The 13521-nt window shown below is 41.0% G+C and overlaps 1 protein-coding gene across 2 annotated transcripts in view; it reads left to right on the top strand.

The window, feature by feature from the left end:
* The window catches only part of WDR70 (WD repeat domain 70), a 596086-nt gene that overhangs the window by 461188 nt on the left and 121377 nt on the right, over positions 1–13521 (top strand). For both annotated transcript variants that reach the window (XM_030193048.1, XM_030193049.1), the window contains exon 13: positions 5866–6004. In XM_030193048.1, coding sequence (XP_030048908.1) covers positions 5866–6004 — 139 coding nt within the window. The remainder of the gene's footprint in view (positions 1–5865; positions 6005–13521) is intronic.

Below are 13521 nucleotides of genomic sequence, written 5' to 3' on the forward strand. Positions count from 1 at the left end.
AATCAAGAAATGTATTATGTCCAATAAAAAAGGTATCATCTTATTTTCTTTTCCATGTTTTATTTTGTTTGATTTCTATTGATAACCTTAAGAGTGGACTAACATGGCTACCACACCTCTCTACAGAAGAGCCTAAATTTGGCTTCCAGAACCTCTCTCCCACATTTTCCTATGTCATTGGTACCCACATTTCAAGATTGTGTGACTGCCCGATTATGTAGTATTTGATCATGAAATGACAGGTATGGTTCTGGCTGCCTTGTTGTGAAGACTAGATGGACCATACAGGTCTTTATCTGCGCCAAATTGGAGTTACCACCCGGTTACCATGTGGCCTGCGCGGTAATTTCAATTTTGGCATGCATCGTCAAGTGGCATTTGACACGCGTAGGTCATTACTGCCTGGTTACCGCATGAGACCTTACTGCTAAGTCAATGGCTGGCAGTAAGGTCTCAGACCCAAAATGGACGCGCGGCAATTTTCATTCTGTCTCACGTCCATTTTTGAAAAAATTTTTAAAAAGGCATTTTTTGTAGGTGTGTTGAAAAATAATTCTGTGTGCACCCAAAACACGTCTACACTACCACAGGCCATTTTTCAGCGCACCTAGTAAAAGGACCACTTAATTTTGAAACATTATTGGTAGCAAATTGTGAGATAAGACAACTAAAGCTGTAAATTGGGGTTGAGGTGGGATTCTTGGATATGAGATCCATATTTTGAACTAATCTTTACAGAGGCGTACAAACAGAAGAAAATTATTTAATTATTGCTATAAGCAGTAGGTTACTCAACTCTTTCCTCTTATTTTCTTAAACATTTTAAATGTAATGCAGCCTGCCTGCTTTCATTGGAGTGTATTTATAGCAGGCTATAGATAACTTTATTATAGTTTACAACAGCCAAAGTTCTGTTAACAGGAGCTGTTGAATCTATAGTAAGGATTCCAACAGTTCAACTCACACTTCATTTTATAGTAGTTGGCAAAGTTCAATACAAGTCTCTGGAAACTTTTTTTTTAAACTGTTATGTTATATTTAATAGAAGAGTCACAACAGAATGAAGGATAAAACTATCAAAATAATTTATTCTCATCTGGTTGTTGTCTAGTCTAGGAGTTATATTAACATTTTATACTCTAGAAAAAGATAGCAGTTATTCCTGGTTTCTGAATAACTGTGACTATTTCACAGTTTGAAGGTAAAAATAAATAAATTAAAAGAATACTGTCTGCTTACCAAAAAAAAAAAATTGTTAAACAATACATACTCAGTGTAGTTCAGAAGAGAAGTTTTCATTGTGCTTGAAGAATTTTGTCTAGTGATCAGTTTAATTTTTATTTTTTTTTGTTTTTACCTGCACCAAATGCATGCTTGTGATAGGAATACTGTGTCTTTTTTTTTTTTGAGGAAAAATCATCTCTAGACATACTTGGCAGGTCTGTGTTTTGGCAGAGCATAAATAATTTTCATTTCCTATATAATAATTCTCACCTCCAACGTTCTAATGTGCCTGGTACCGTGGCTCCCTCGGAGATGGTCTGCTAGGCAGTTTAGAATGCACTGACGTCAGTGATGTCACTGACAGCTGATTTCAAGGCAAGGGGACGGGTACCTACTCCTAACCCTGCCTGGGAAACAGTTGTCAGTGCCCCCCCCTCGGCGCAACACCCAAGCCCCTGTCCTGCAAAACCGTGAGCCAGGCAGGGAGAGGAGTAGGGAAACACGTGGAGCGTGTTTCCCTACTCCTCCCCCTGCCTACCAATCAGATCTCAGTGCCCCCCCTTGACGCAGCACCCAAGCCCCTACCCCCCCTCTATGCAGCACCCAAGCCCCTCCCCCTGGCACATCACCAAAGCCCCTACCCCCCCTCTCGGGCATATCAACTCCCTCGCCACCCGCAGCCGCCAATACTAACGCTGTCCGGCCGCTGCTGCTTCTCCTGTGGAGCAGCAGCGGCCGGTACAAAAAGAAAAACGCCAAAAAAAGATTTTTAACCTGAAACGCGGCTCCGTAGACAGCCATCTGGCATTGGCTGTCGTCACTGCAGCCGCTCCTCCTCTCCCCTCCACGTCACTGCCCCTGCAGGAAGACCCCGGAGGAGCGCAGCGACGTCAGAGGGGAGAGGAGGAGCGGCTACAGAGATGACAGCCAATGCCAGATGGCTGTCTACGGAGCCGGGTTTCAGGTTTAAAATCTTTTTTTGGCTTTTTTCTTTTTGTACCGGCCGCTGCTGCTCAACAGGAGACGCAGCAGCGGCCGGACAGTATTAGTATTGGCAGCTGCGGGTGGCGAGGGGGTTGATGTGCCCGAGGGGGGGTAGGGGCTTGGGTGATGCGCTGGGGGGGTAGGGGGTTGGGTGATGCGCCGAGGGGGGAGGGGAGGGTCGCTGGACATGGGTGGCTGCAGGGGGGGGGCAGGGAAGAGGGAGGTGGGGAGGGGGTCCTGAGACCAGATGGGTGGCTGCAGGGGAGGGCAGGGGAGACAGAAGGGACGTTGCAGGGGGAGAGGAGGGTCACTGGACATGGGTGGCTGCAGGGGGGGCAGGCGAGAGAGGTGGGTCGCTGGACATGGGTGGCTACAGGGGGGGAAAGGAGAGGAGGGTCGTTGGACATGGGTGGCTGCAGGTGGGCAGGGGAGAGGAGGGTCGCTGGACATGGGTGGCTGCAGGGGGAGAGGAGGGTTGCTGGACATGGGTAGCTGCAGGGGGGGCAGGGGGAGAGGAGAGTCGCTGAACATGGGTGGCTGCAGGGGAGCAGGGGAGAGAGGAGGGCCGCTGCACATGCATGGCTGCAGGGGCAGAGGAGGGTTGGTGGGGAGGGGGTCCTGAGACCAGATGGGTGGCTGCAGGGGGGGCAGGGGAGACAGGAAGGACGCTGCAGGGGGGGGGATTACCTTGCTAGCGCCCGTTTCATTGCCTACCGAAACGGGCCTTTTATACTTGTATGTAATATTTTACAAAGCTGAAATGCTAAATACCATTTTACAAAGAAAGGTTTTGTATGGAACTTGCGAAACTGACAGTGGGGAAAAGCTATGGTCTAAATGGGATATAGTCTAGAGAGGTTCTGGTATGTCCACGGATGGATATGTTCATATGTGAGAATTTTCACAAGACTGCATAAAGTAAAAGGGTTCACACCTACAGGCCATTAGCCTTTCTTCAGTGGTGGGAAAATTAGAGATGCCGTTAAAGAAGAAGAACCTAGGCTATCTTGAATTCAGCGGGTTTCAGGTTCCAAGGCATCTTGGTTTTACCAAAGAGAGATGGTGGCAAACAAGCTTGATCATTTTTATTCTTTCCATATTTTATTCCACTGTATATATAATTTGCCTGCAATTTAGCCACTCATCTATTTATCCCAGTGACTTTGTACTAGCCGTAGGTGCCTAGGAAGATGTACAAACAAAATGAGCATCATATCTGTGTTATTTCAGTGTTCTAATGAGTGCCTAAAAAGGTGTTTCATTTGTATTGTGCTGACATCATGAGTACCATATCTGTTATATGAATGTTCTTCCATGCTGCCTGTTATGGTATCATTCATATTTTGCTGACATTTATCATGTTTCTGTTACATGACTATGTTACAGTGCTGTTAAATGTTTATATTTCTGATGCTATATCATGTTAGTCCTATTACTAGGTTTCAATTGGCCATCTCTAAATTTATCTCATTGAATAGATTTCTGCTTATAATTTGGCCATTTTACTATTGTTCTGCTGCTATCATGTTTTATGTCGAGCTGTACACTGCCTTAGGTGAATATCTTCATAAAGGTGGTTAATGGACCACAATGGTCCATACTTTGATAACATCATCACTAGACTACACTGGTCAATCCAAAGAAAGTTTCTATCAGCTCCAAATAATTCAGATTGCTGCAGCAAGACTGATAGAAGTGAATCTACATTACTGTAAGCAGTATACTTTTAAAATTTGTTGACTGGGCTCCGATTGGCCTTGAGTTTGAAATTACCCAGCAGTTTGTTGTTGACTGTTGCTTCAGTCTTAGCCCAAGATAAAAGAGAGACAGATCTCTTTGCTGAGGCTCTGTGAATTATTTGTCCTGATCTTCCTAAGGTACTGTTTAGACAATATGCAAATGTTTTAGTGTTATAATTCATCCATAATTCAGTTACCTGTCATTGTTTGCTGATTGCACTATTTTGTTCCACTGTTTGATTTTTAAAAGACAATAATATTTAGTTTATTGCCTTTCTGTCTGGACTGAAAGAATCCTTGTAGTTTGGTTCTGTGAATGCTTTCTTGGACTGTGGGACTACTGAGACTGTGACCCCAGTAACCTAGAAATCACTGGGGATAATTTGAGAGCCGGAGACTCGTCCAGAAGCGGTTGTGACCCAGTCAGTGGGAGGAGGGTGCTTGTATAGAGCACAAGCGGCAGATGCAAACGAACCTGAGCTGTGGTGGGGATAGACCCTCTAAGTGGCCGCGGGGAACCCCAGGCAGGTGGCTAGATATTTCTTGACAAATACATTTTACTATTGTTATGCTGTTAAAATTGTAAGTTTTATATTAAACTTTACCTGCTGTATACTGCCTTTGGTGAATTTCTTCATAAAGGTGGTTAATACATCCCAATAAATACATAAATACACACACTCACAGAGTTTATCTGATACTACACAAAATGTTCCTCAGGTTAATGCTTCCTTAAGGTATGCCCACATGTTAGCAAAGTCATATTTACTGGTGATGTGCTTGTTTTAATTTTAAACCATAGGACATTGCTGAATTACCTACCTATTAATGATGATGATTATTATTATTTTGAATTTAAGGTTTCCAAAGAATCTACCTCAAAGTAAATATAAGAAAACAACTGTAAGGGTAAAGAAAGAAATATCATCAGGAATACATCATAGGCTAAAAAATCTTTACTGTTGACTAGCCCACTTAGGAGATCTTTTACAAAGATGCGCTAGTGGTTTTAGTGTGTGCTAAATGTCTCTCACATTTAGCACATGCTGAATTTTAGCACGCACTAAAAATGCTACCATACCCTTGTAAAAGGAACTCTTCAAGAACAACCCCCCCTCCACACACACACAGCCTGTCTGATAATACAAAAATAAACACTGTCAAACTAAACCTAACCCAACTCATTTGTAACTGACAGAAATTCAAAACAACAAAAAGAAAGCAAAATTAACATCACACATTCTCTCTTTAAGAAAATTATCCAGATATACAGTTTCTAGAGAAATGTATTTATTCCCCTTTGTATGTTAACTTCAAATAAAGAGTAACCCCCAAAGCAAGAACTTGGGGGCCCTAGCTGCTTAGGCACCTACGCACGTCCAGTGCACATCAATTTTGAGTTACCATCTGGCTACCGCATGGCCCTTGCGGTAATTTTATTTTTGATGCTCGTCCGCTATGCGCGCTGTAAAATATTTTTATTTTGTGGCGCGTGGACGATAATTGGCATTTTCTGTGTGTAAACCATTACCGCCCCGTTACCGCTTGAGACCATGAATGGCGGTAAAGTCTCAGACCCAAAATGGATGCGCGGCAATTTTCATTTTGTCGCATGTCCATTTTTGGCAAAAATTGTAAAAAAGGCATTTTTTCAGGTGCGCTGAAAAATGATTCTGCTTGTGACCAAAACACACAACTACACTACCACAGGTCATTTTTCAGCGTGCCTTTGTTAAAGGTCCCATTGGCCCCTTAACTGAAAGAAAAAAAGGTTTTTTGTTTTTTTTTTAAAGCCTTCCTTCTAAGTAGGAACAGTTGTAGTCTATGCTGATTGTTGATAGTCCTACTGATCCTGTAAGTCAAGAAATTGCTTCAAGGAATGATTTTTCTATTTATTTTTGTTTTGTTTTTTTTGCAGGACAGACTGTTGTTTCAGTCCAGATGACAAGTTTCTCATTACTGGAACCTCTGTCAAAAAAGGAGTTGGCAGTGGGAAACTTCTTTTCTTTGAACGAGAGACATTCCAGAAGATATATGAAATAGAGGCTACAGATTCTGTGAGTGTTTTGCTCCTCGCAAAGTGGATCTAAAACATGAAACAAAAATTAGTTACTTGCTGTACAGTTCAGTATTAAAAACAAAGCATGCATTGCAAGAGAACAAGTTTAAAGCCAGATCACTGAATAACAGCTTCCTGTCTTTTCACTATCAATTTGAAAACATGGTGATTAATTGGAGAGGTTGAGATTCTCATTGAGTTACCATTCTGCATGCTATGTTTAATGCATACTGGGTGTCTTTTACCAAAGATCAGTGCATGCTATCTTCCACAAGACTGATTCTATTCCTATGGGCCCTGCGGCAGATACATGCACTAATCTTTAGTAAAAGCCCCCTATAGGAGATATGTATAGGAGATATGTTTGTTCTTTTGTTTGAGATTTTGTTTGCTTTTTTTGTATGACCTTGCTTTCTACAGCTTATTAGCAGTATATACGTATTTTTGAAGGGAGTATTAATTTAATTCTGTCATTAATTTATTAAATATTTTAGAGACATGGAGGGGCATAATTGAAGGGGACGCCCAAGTTTTCCTGAGGACGTCCTCGCAGGATGTCCCCATGAAGGGGCAGGAAAACCCATATAATCGAAACATGATGGACGTCCATCTTTCGTTTCGATAATACGTTGTGGACGTCCAAATCTTGAAATTTAGGTCATCCTTAGAGATGGCTGTCCTTAGCCTTGGTCGTTTCAGATTTTCGGCGATAATGGAAACTAAGGACGCCAATCTCAGAAACGACCAAATCCAAGCCCTTTGGTCGTGGGAGGAGCCACTAGTCCCCCTGACATGCCAGGACACCAACCGGGCACCCTAGGGGGCACTGCAGTGGACTTCAGAAATTGCTCCCAGGTACATAGCTCCCTTACCTTGTGTGCTGAGCCTCCCAAACCCACTACCCACAACTGTACACCACTACCATAGCCTTAAGGGGTGAAGGGGGGCACCTAGATGTCGGAACAGTGGGTTTGTGGTGGGTTTTGGAGGGCTCACATTTACCTCCACAAGTGTAACAGGTGGGGGGGGGGGGGGGGGCCTGGCTCCGCCTTCCTGAAGTGCAGTGCACCCACTAAAACTGCTCCAGGGACCTGCATACTGCTACGATGGACCTGAGTATGATATTTGAGGCTGGCACAAAATATTTTGAAAGTTGTTTTTTGAGGGTGAGAGGGGGTTAGTGACCACTGGGGGGAGTAAGGGGAGGTCATCCCCGATTCCCTTCGGTGGTCATCTGGTCATTTCGGGACTAATTAAAGTCATCCAAGTGTTCGTCAGGGACACCCATCTTTTTTCGAGTATGGGTTGAGGACGTCCAAGTGTTAGGCACGCCCAAGTCCCGCCTTTGCTACGCCTCCAACACACCCCCGGGAACTTTGGTCGTCCCCGTGACGAAAAGCAGTTGGGGACGCCCAAAATCAGCTTTTGATTATGCCGATTTGGGCAACCCTGTGAGAAGGACGTCCATCTTCCGATTTGTGTCGAAAGATGAGCATCCTCCTCTTTCGAAAATAAGCCCGATACGAGTCTAACAGTACACAGCAGTGAGGCAATTTTAAATGTTCCCACTCAAGTCCCCTGAGAAAGTGAGAGCGAAACAAGCGCTTGTTGGGACCGGCTGTGGTAGCTGAACTGTTAGTTGTTTTGGGAAATAATTGCTGAATAATAAAGAAAACAGCAATAAAAAAGAAAAAAAGTTAAAACAACAAGAAAAATATTTGTTTTCACGTTACAGTATGTTATGCACTAAAACACAGATTAATATAGGAGGAGGTTTTTGAGGTCTATGATTATTCACAATTACAAGAAAGGGATTGATACACTGTTGAATCGCTATTTGAGCGCTAGATCACTGTGATTTATGACACCTTTTTCCTCCTGACAGAATACCTGTACACACCAGTCAGGAAGTAACGGTTATTGAAACAGTCTACTTTGTTTTGATGCATATTTTGGATGTAGTGTAGACTATTGTAAGCCAGTATAGTTTGTTTATAAGTATGCTTAGCTACTCAGATACGATCACTGAATATAGCATGTGCTTGCATGTGCTGCCTTGATTCCGCCCTCAGACTGTCCCTGTACTGCCCATTTTTGAACTGAACAATTAGAAATTATGTTCAGCGGCACTGCCCGGTTAAGTGCTGAATATCGGTGGCCAATTCACTTTATGTGGTTTAACTGGGTAGGAGCCTATCCTGTCCACTTGAACAATACTGAACATTGATCTCTTAGGGGCCCTTTTACTAAGGTGCATAAGTGCCTATTCGTGCCCAACAAGCGCCAATTCTGACTTACCGCCCGGCTACTGCATGGCCCTTGCGGTAATTTCATTTTTGGTGCACGTCCGCTATGCGCATCCGAAAAATATTTTTTATTTTCTGGCACGCCAAGTAGCATTTGATGCACGTAGATCATTACCGCCCAGTTACCGCGTCTTTATCGCTAGGTCAATGGCTTGTGGTAAGGTCTCTGACCCAAAATGGACACATGACAATTTTCATTTTGCTGCAAGTCCATTTTCAGCAAAAATTTTAAAAAGGCCTTTTTTACAGGTGCACTGAAAAATGATTCTGCGTGTGCCCAAAACCCACGCCTACACTACCGCAGGCCATTTTTCAGCGCACGTAGTAAAAGGACCGCTTAGTAATTAAATTCATGCTATTGTGCATCTGCACATGGTTCATTTTTTTCTGTAACACATCACACGCTTTCACATTAAAACAGGAAACTTTCCTAGTCATGAGCACATCATAGAAAATTCAAACTCTTAAGAACAAAATGTTTTTCTCTTAAGTGTACTCCCTGCAATTTTTGGTCAATATATTTAATATAGAAAAAATATAGATATAATCTCTTGCTATATAATATCTTCTTGTCTTTCATTGTTTCTGGTGGAGAGTGTCGTTCACATGTTTGAAAAGAGAACCTTAACAGCAATTATCTAAGCATGTCCATTTTTCAACAATTATTCACACAAAAAAACAAGAAGCAAATATTTCCTATCAATAAATCTCTTTAATGGGTAGTGAAGGTGGGGCAGATTAAAACACCCATGCTGGTAAACTGACTTCTGGGGCACAGGGCCAATTTAACCATTAGGCAAGAGTAGGCTGTTGGCTTGGCAGCAGCCAAGAGCAGCACCAGACAAAACATAACTCGGAGCCATTAACATATTATCTTACCTGCAGTGAGAGTAAGTGCACACATACAGAAAAGCAGTGTTTAATATTTCAAAGTATGATGTCTAGTTATGCATTTTGTACATGTTGGTTGTGTGAGGGGAGCTGTTGGGATGATCATGATTGTTGAATTTAGTTATCAAAATGCCCCTAATCCATTACTAGTAAGGAACAAATTATCAAAATTCTAGTTTTAATTTTTTATTTTAAAATGTATACCCTGCCTAAAAAACTAGTCAGCTTAATGTACAATACTATCGTACATGTATGATACTTATTTATGTATTACTGATCAGCAGTAAAAAGGACCTCATTGCAACACATTCTGATTCTCTTTGACTTTCCTGTCCTGATAGACTTAAATAACTCCATGTGGTACAGGAACTGAACCAGTGTACATTAAAAGCTGATACAGTCACCATATGTTTAAGTTGTGTTGTATAGCATGATAGGTATACTGAGGAAGTGTCCCTCTGTGTGTTTCAGATGCTTGCTAGTATCTGTTAACTCCTTATAATCTTTATTCAGCATTTTCTTCCTATCTTTGGCTGTGTGTAGCTGTGAAAATGTGCTTCCTGAATTAATTCTGTCTGTCAGTGGTTGCATAAACTGGCTGCATTTTGTAGCCTCTCCAATTGCATTATATTTAGTTATCAATGACCCCTCAAATTTGTCTGCAGGGAGTTTTTTTTTTAAGAAGATTATTCTTATTCCTATTTCTTTCCCTTGATAAAATTACTCTGGCTTGGCAGCCCATCTCAAGACAGAATATAGTTATATCTCCTCTCTGATCCCGTGTTGTTCCACAGGTGCTCTTGTGTTGAATCCTTGTCAAACCCAAAGTCTCACCAGCCCACAGTTCTAGGGTTTGACTGCCATAAAGTGATTCCTTCCTATTCCTTGACCCATTGACTTGGGAATCTTCAATTTCTCATGTTAGAAGATTACCAGTCCATTGTACACAATATCGGTTTGAACCTCAAGAGAGTGAACTGTGATGGAAGAATGCACCCTGATTCCTCAGGGTCTTTTCCCCACAGACAGGGTTGGAAATGGCTGGCTGTGAGTTCTAAAGGGAGGTTTCTGTTCAGAGAGACACAACTGGGTGGGATGTTTCATCCACTGGAAATTTTGTAAACAGTGTGGTATTACTGTATTGGGAAAGCATTGGGACCATGGCCCTAAGGAATCATGAAAAATGAAGATGTTATGATCACATAGGAGATTTTCATTACAACTGATACAAAGCTTGATGGAAGAAGACCAGCCAAAATGATAAAGTAGAAAAATACAAAAACAGCACTGATGGTGGCTAGTGATGGTTCTGTGGATCAGGGAGAGGATGCATAGATGCTAAGATGTACAGTTAGACTGGAGAGTGTAGGAGAAAGATACAGAATTGTTCCCCATTTTATTGATGGCAACTTCAAGCACAGCTTGATGGATTTCCTATGTATATTGCATCCTATTAAATCCAAAAGGAAGCTGTCTTTGACACAATGCATACACTGCAGCAAACGCTGGCAGTAAATTTCAGATATTTAGCTCATCCTCCACATTCATTGTCTTCAGAGTGAGGTTCATTACTGTCATAGCATGTGTAAAATCGATTGTGACGGTGTCCCCTGAAGCAGTGTTCTGCTAGCGAAATAAAGATCTTTGGTTTTTCAGTTTTACAAATGAACAGCTAAGTGCCTGTTAATATTTTTGGTTGACCATATTTGAAGATAGGAGGATATATTTGCTTTGAAAATCTGTGAGGATAATGTCAGCTTAAGAAGAGTTTTTTTTGAACTAAGGATTCATTAAAATTGCCACAGTTAAGTCTTTGGACACATGTTTCTGAAATTCCTTATTTCTCCTCTATTTTTTTATGTTATAAACTGTTTTCTGTTATGTTTTGAGGCTTTGAATTGTGTTGATGTGTAAAACTAACCCATTAGACAATGATGCCCCCTGTAGAGAACATGAAAGAAGATTTGGTGAATCAAGCCTATAATCAGAGATGTTTGTTTTACAAGTGTACATACATATATGCTAAAATTATATCCCTAGTACGTAGCCCAGTTTCCAGGTATAATACTCAAAACCTATTCCACTTCAAATTCCCAATGTATAAGAACCTAAAATCTAACAAACATCTATTCCATACCAATTAACCAATCTGTGGAACCAATTCCCTAGTCTTCTAAGAGCATGTACACAATACTTAAAATTCAGAAAGCTTCTCAAAACCTTCTCATTCTGTGAAGCAGGTTTATCCAACAACCACTTATGAGTCCTAATCTGTAGTAAAAAAAAAAGCATATCATTAGTTGCTCTATTCACTTGCTATTTCTGGATTGATTATTTATTTATGTATTGGGATTTATTAACTGCCTTTATGATTAGTCCAGCTCTTCAACAATTGTGATTCCTTATGCCTGGAATAGGCTTCCTGAGCCATTACGTCTAGCTCCATCCCTGGCTGCCTTCAAATCCGGGCTAAAGGCCTACCTGTTTGATGCTGCTTTCGACTCCTGACTTGTCACTTTTATCTTATCTTTGTGTCCGTCTGTCTGTCCTTCCCTTATCCTTATTAATCCTGTCTGTTTGTCCTGATTTAGATTGTAAGCTCTTTTGAGCAGGGACTGTCTTTCTTCATGTTCAATTGTAAAGCACTGCGTACGACTGGTAGCGCTATAGAAGTGATTTGTAGTAGTAGTAATAGTAGTAATAATAATAATAATACATTCAAAGAGATTGAATTTGTGCAAGTTTTAAACTTGTGAGCAGTAAGCACCAGCCATCAAGGCCACTAACCCAGCTAATCTCTATTTGAGTATTTTTCAAAAGCATGCATTTGTATGGTAGCCCATTAGCCCACTTTTAAAAGTAGTAAATAGAAATAAAAATAAGATAAGATGATACCTTTTATTGGACTAACTTAATTTACTATCTTTCAAAAGGCAATATCTTCTTTGGCAGAAGATATTGCCTTTGAAAGCTAGTCAGAGATGTATTAAGTTAGTTCAATATTAAGGTATAATCTTATCTTCAGTTTTTGTTTTGTTTTATTTCTATTTATTAACTTCAAAAGCTTGCATATTTCAGTTACTTTAAAGTACAAACAGATGTCAAAAGTAAAAACAAATATTCTGATTTGTTGGTGCATAAATCAATAAGAATCACTGTTCATACAAATAAGAACTTAAAAATATAAGAATAACCATATTGGGTCATAGCCCAGTATCCTGCTTCCACCAGTGGCCAATCCAGGTCACAAGTACCTGGCAGAAACCCAGTTAGTAGAAACATTCTATGCTACTAATCGAGGAGCAAGCAGTGGCTTCCCCCATGTCTATCTTAATAACAGACTGCAGACATTTCCTCGAGGAACTTGTCCAAACCTGTTTTAAACCCACCCTGGTCTTTGTATTTTTTGAAAGAATGAAAAATCAATTCACGTTCCCCTGTTCTGCACCACTCAAGATTTTGTATTCCTCAATCATATCCCCCCTCAGCCGTCTCTTTTCCAAATGGAAGAGCTCTAACCTCTTTAGCCTTTCCTCATATGAGAGGAGTTCCATCCTCTTTATCAGTTTGGTTGCTCTTCTCTGAACCTTTTCTAATTGCGCTATATCTTTTTTGAGATTCGGTGACTAGACCTGAATGCAGTACTCAAGATGAGATTGCACCATGGAGATATACAGAAGCATTATAGTATTCCCTTTCCTAATAATTTCTAGTATTCTGTTTGTTTTTTTTGGCTGCCGCCATATACTAGGCAGAAGATTTCAATGTATTGTCTACATTGACACCTAGATATTTTTCTTAGGTGCTGACTCATAAGGTGGACCCTAGCATCAGGTAACTATGATTCAGATTATTCTTCCCAATGTGCATCACTTTGCATTTGTCTAGTCTTCCACTTTCCTAAGGTCTTCCTGCAATTTTTCACAGTCCACTTGTGTTTTGACAACTTTGAGTAGTTTTGTGTCATCTGCAAATTTAATCACCACACTGCTAGTTCTGATTTCCAGATCATTTATAAGTATGTTAAATAGCACTGGTCCCAGTACAGATCCTGGTACACTCCACTATTCACCCTCCTCCATTGAGAAAAATGACGATTTAATCCTATCCTCTATTTTCCGTCCAATAACCAATTCCTAATCCATAGAAGGATATTGCCTCCCATGACTTTTTAATTTTGTTCAGGATGCAGAGCTTTGTCAAAAGCGTTCTGAAAATCTAGACACACTACATCAACCAGCTCACCTTTATCCACATGTTTAGTCATGCCTTCAAAGAAATAAAGCAAATTGGTGAGGCAAGACTTCCCTTGGCTGAT

This window comes from Microcaecilia unicolor, chromosome 2, assembly GCF_901765095.1.
Source record: "Microcaecilia unicolor chromosome 2, aMicUni1.1, whole genome shotgun sequence".
Lineage (NCBI taxonomy): Eukaryota > Metazoa > Chordata > Amphibia > Gymnophiona > Siphonopidae > Microcaecilia > Microcaecilia unicolor.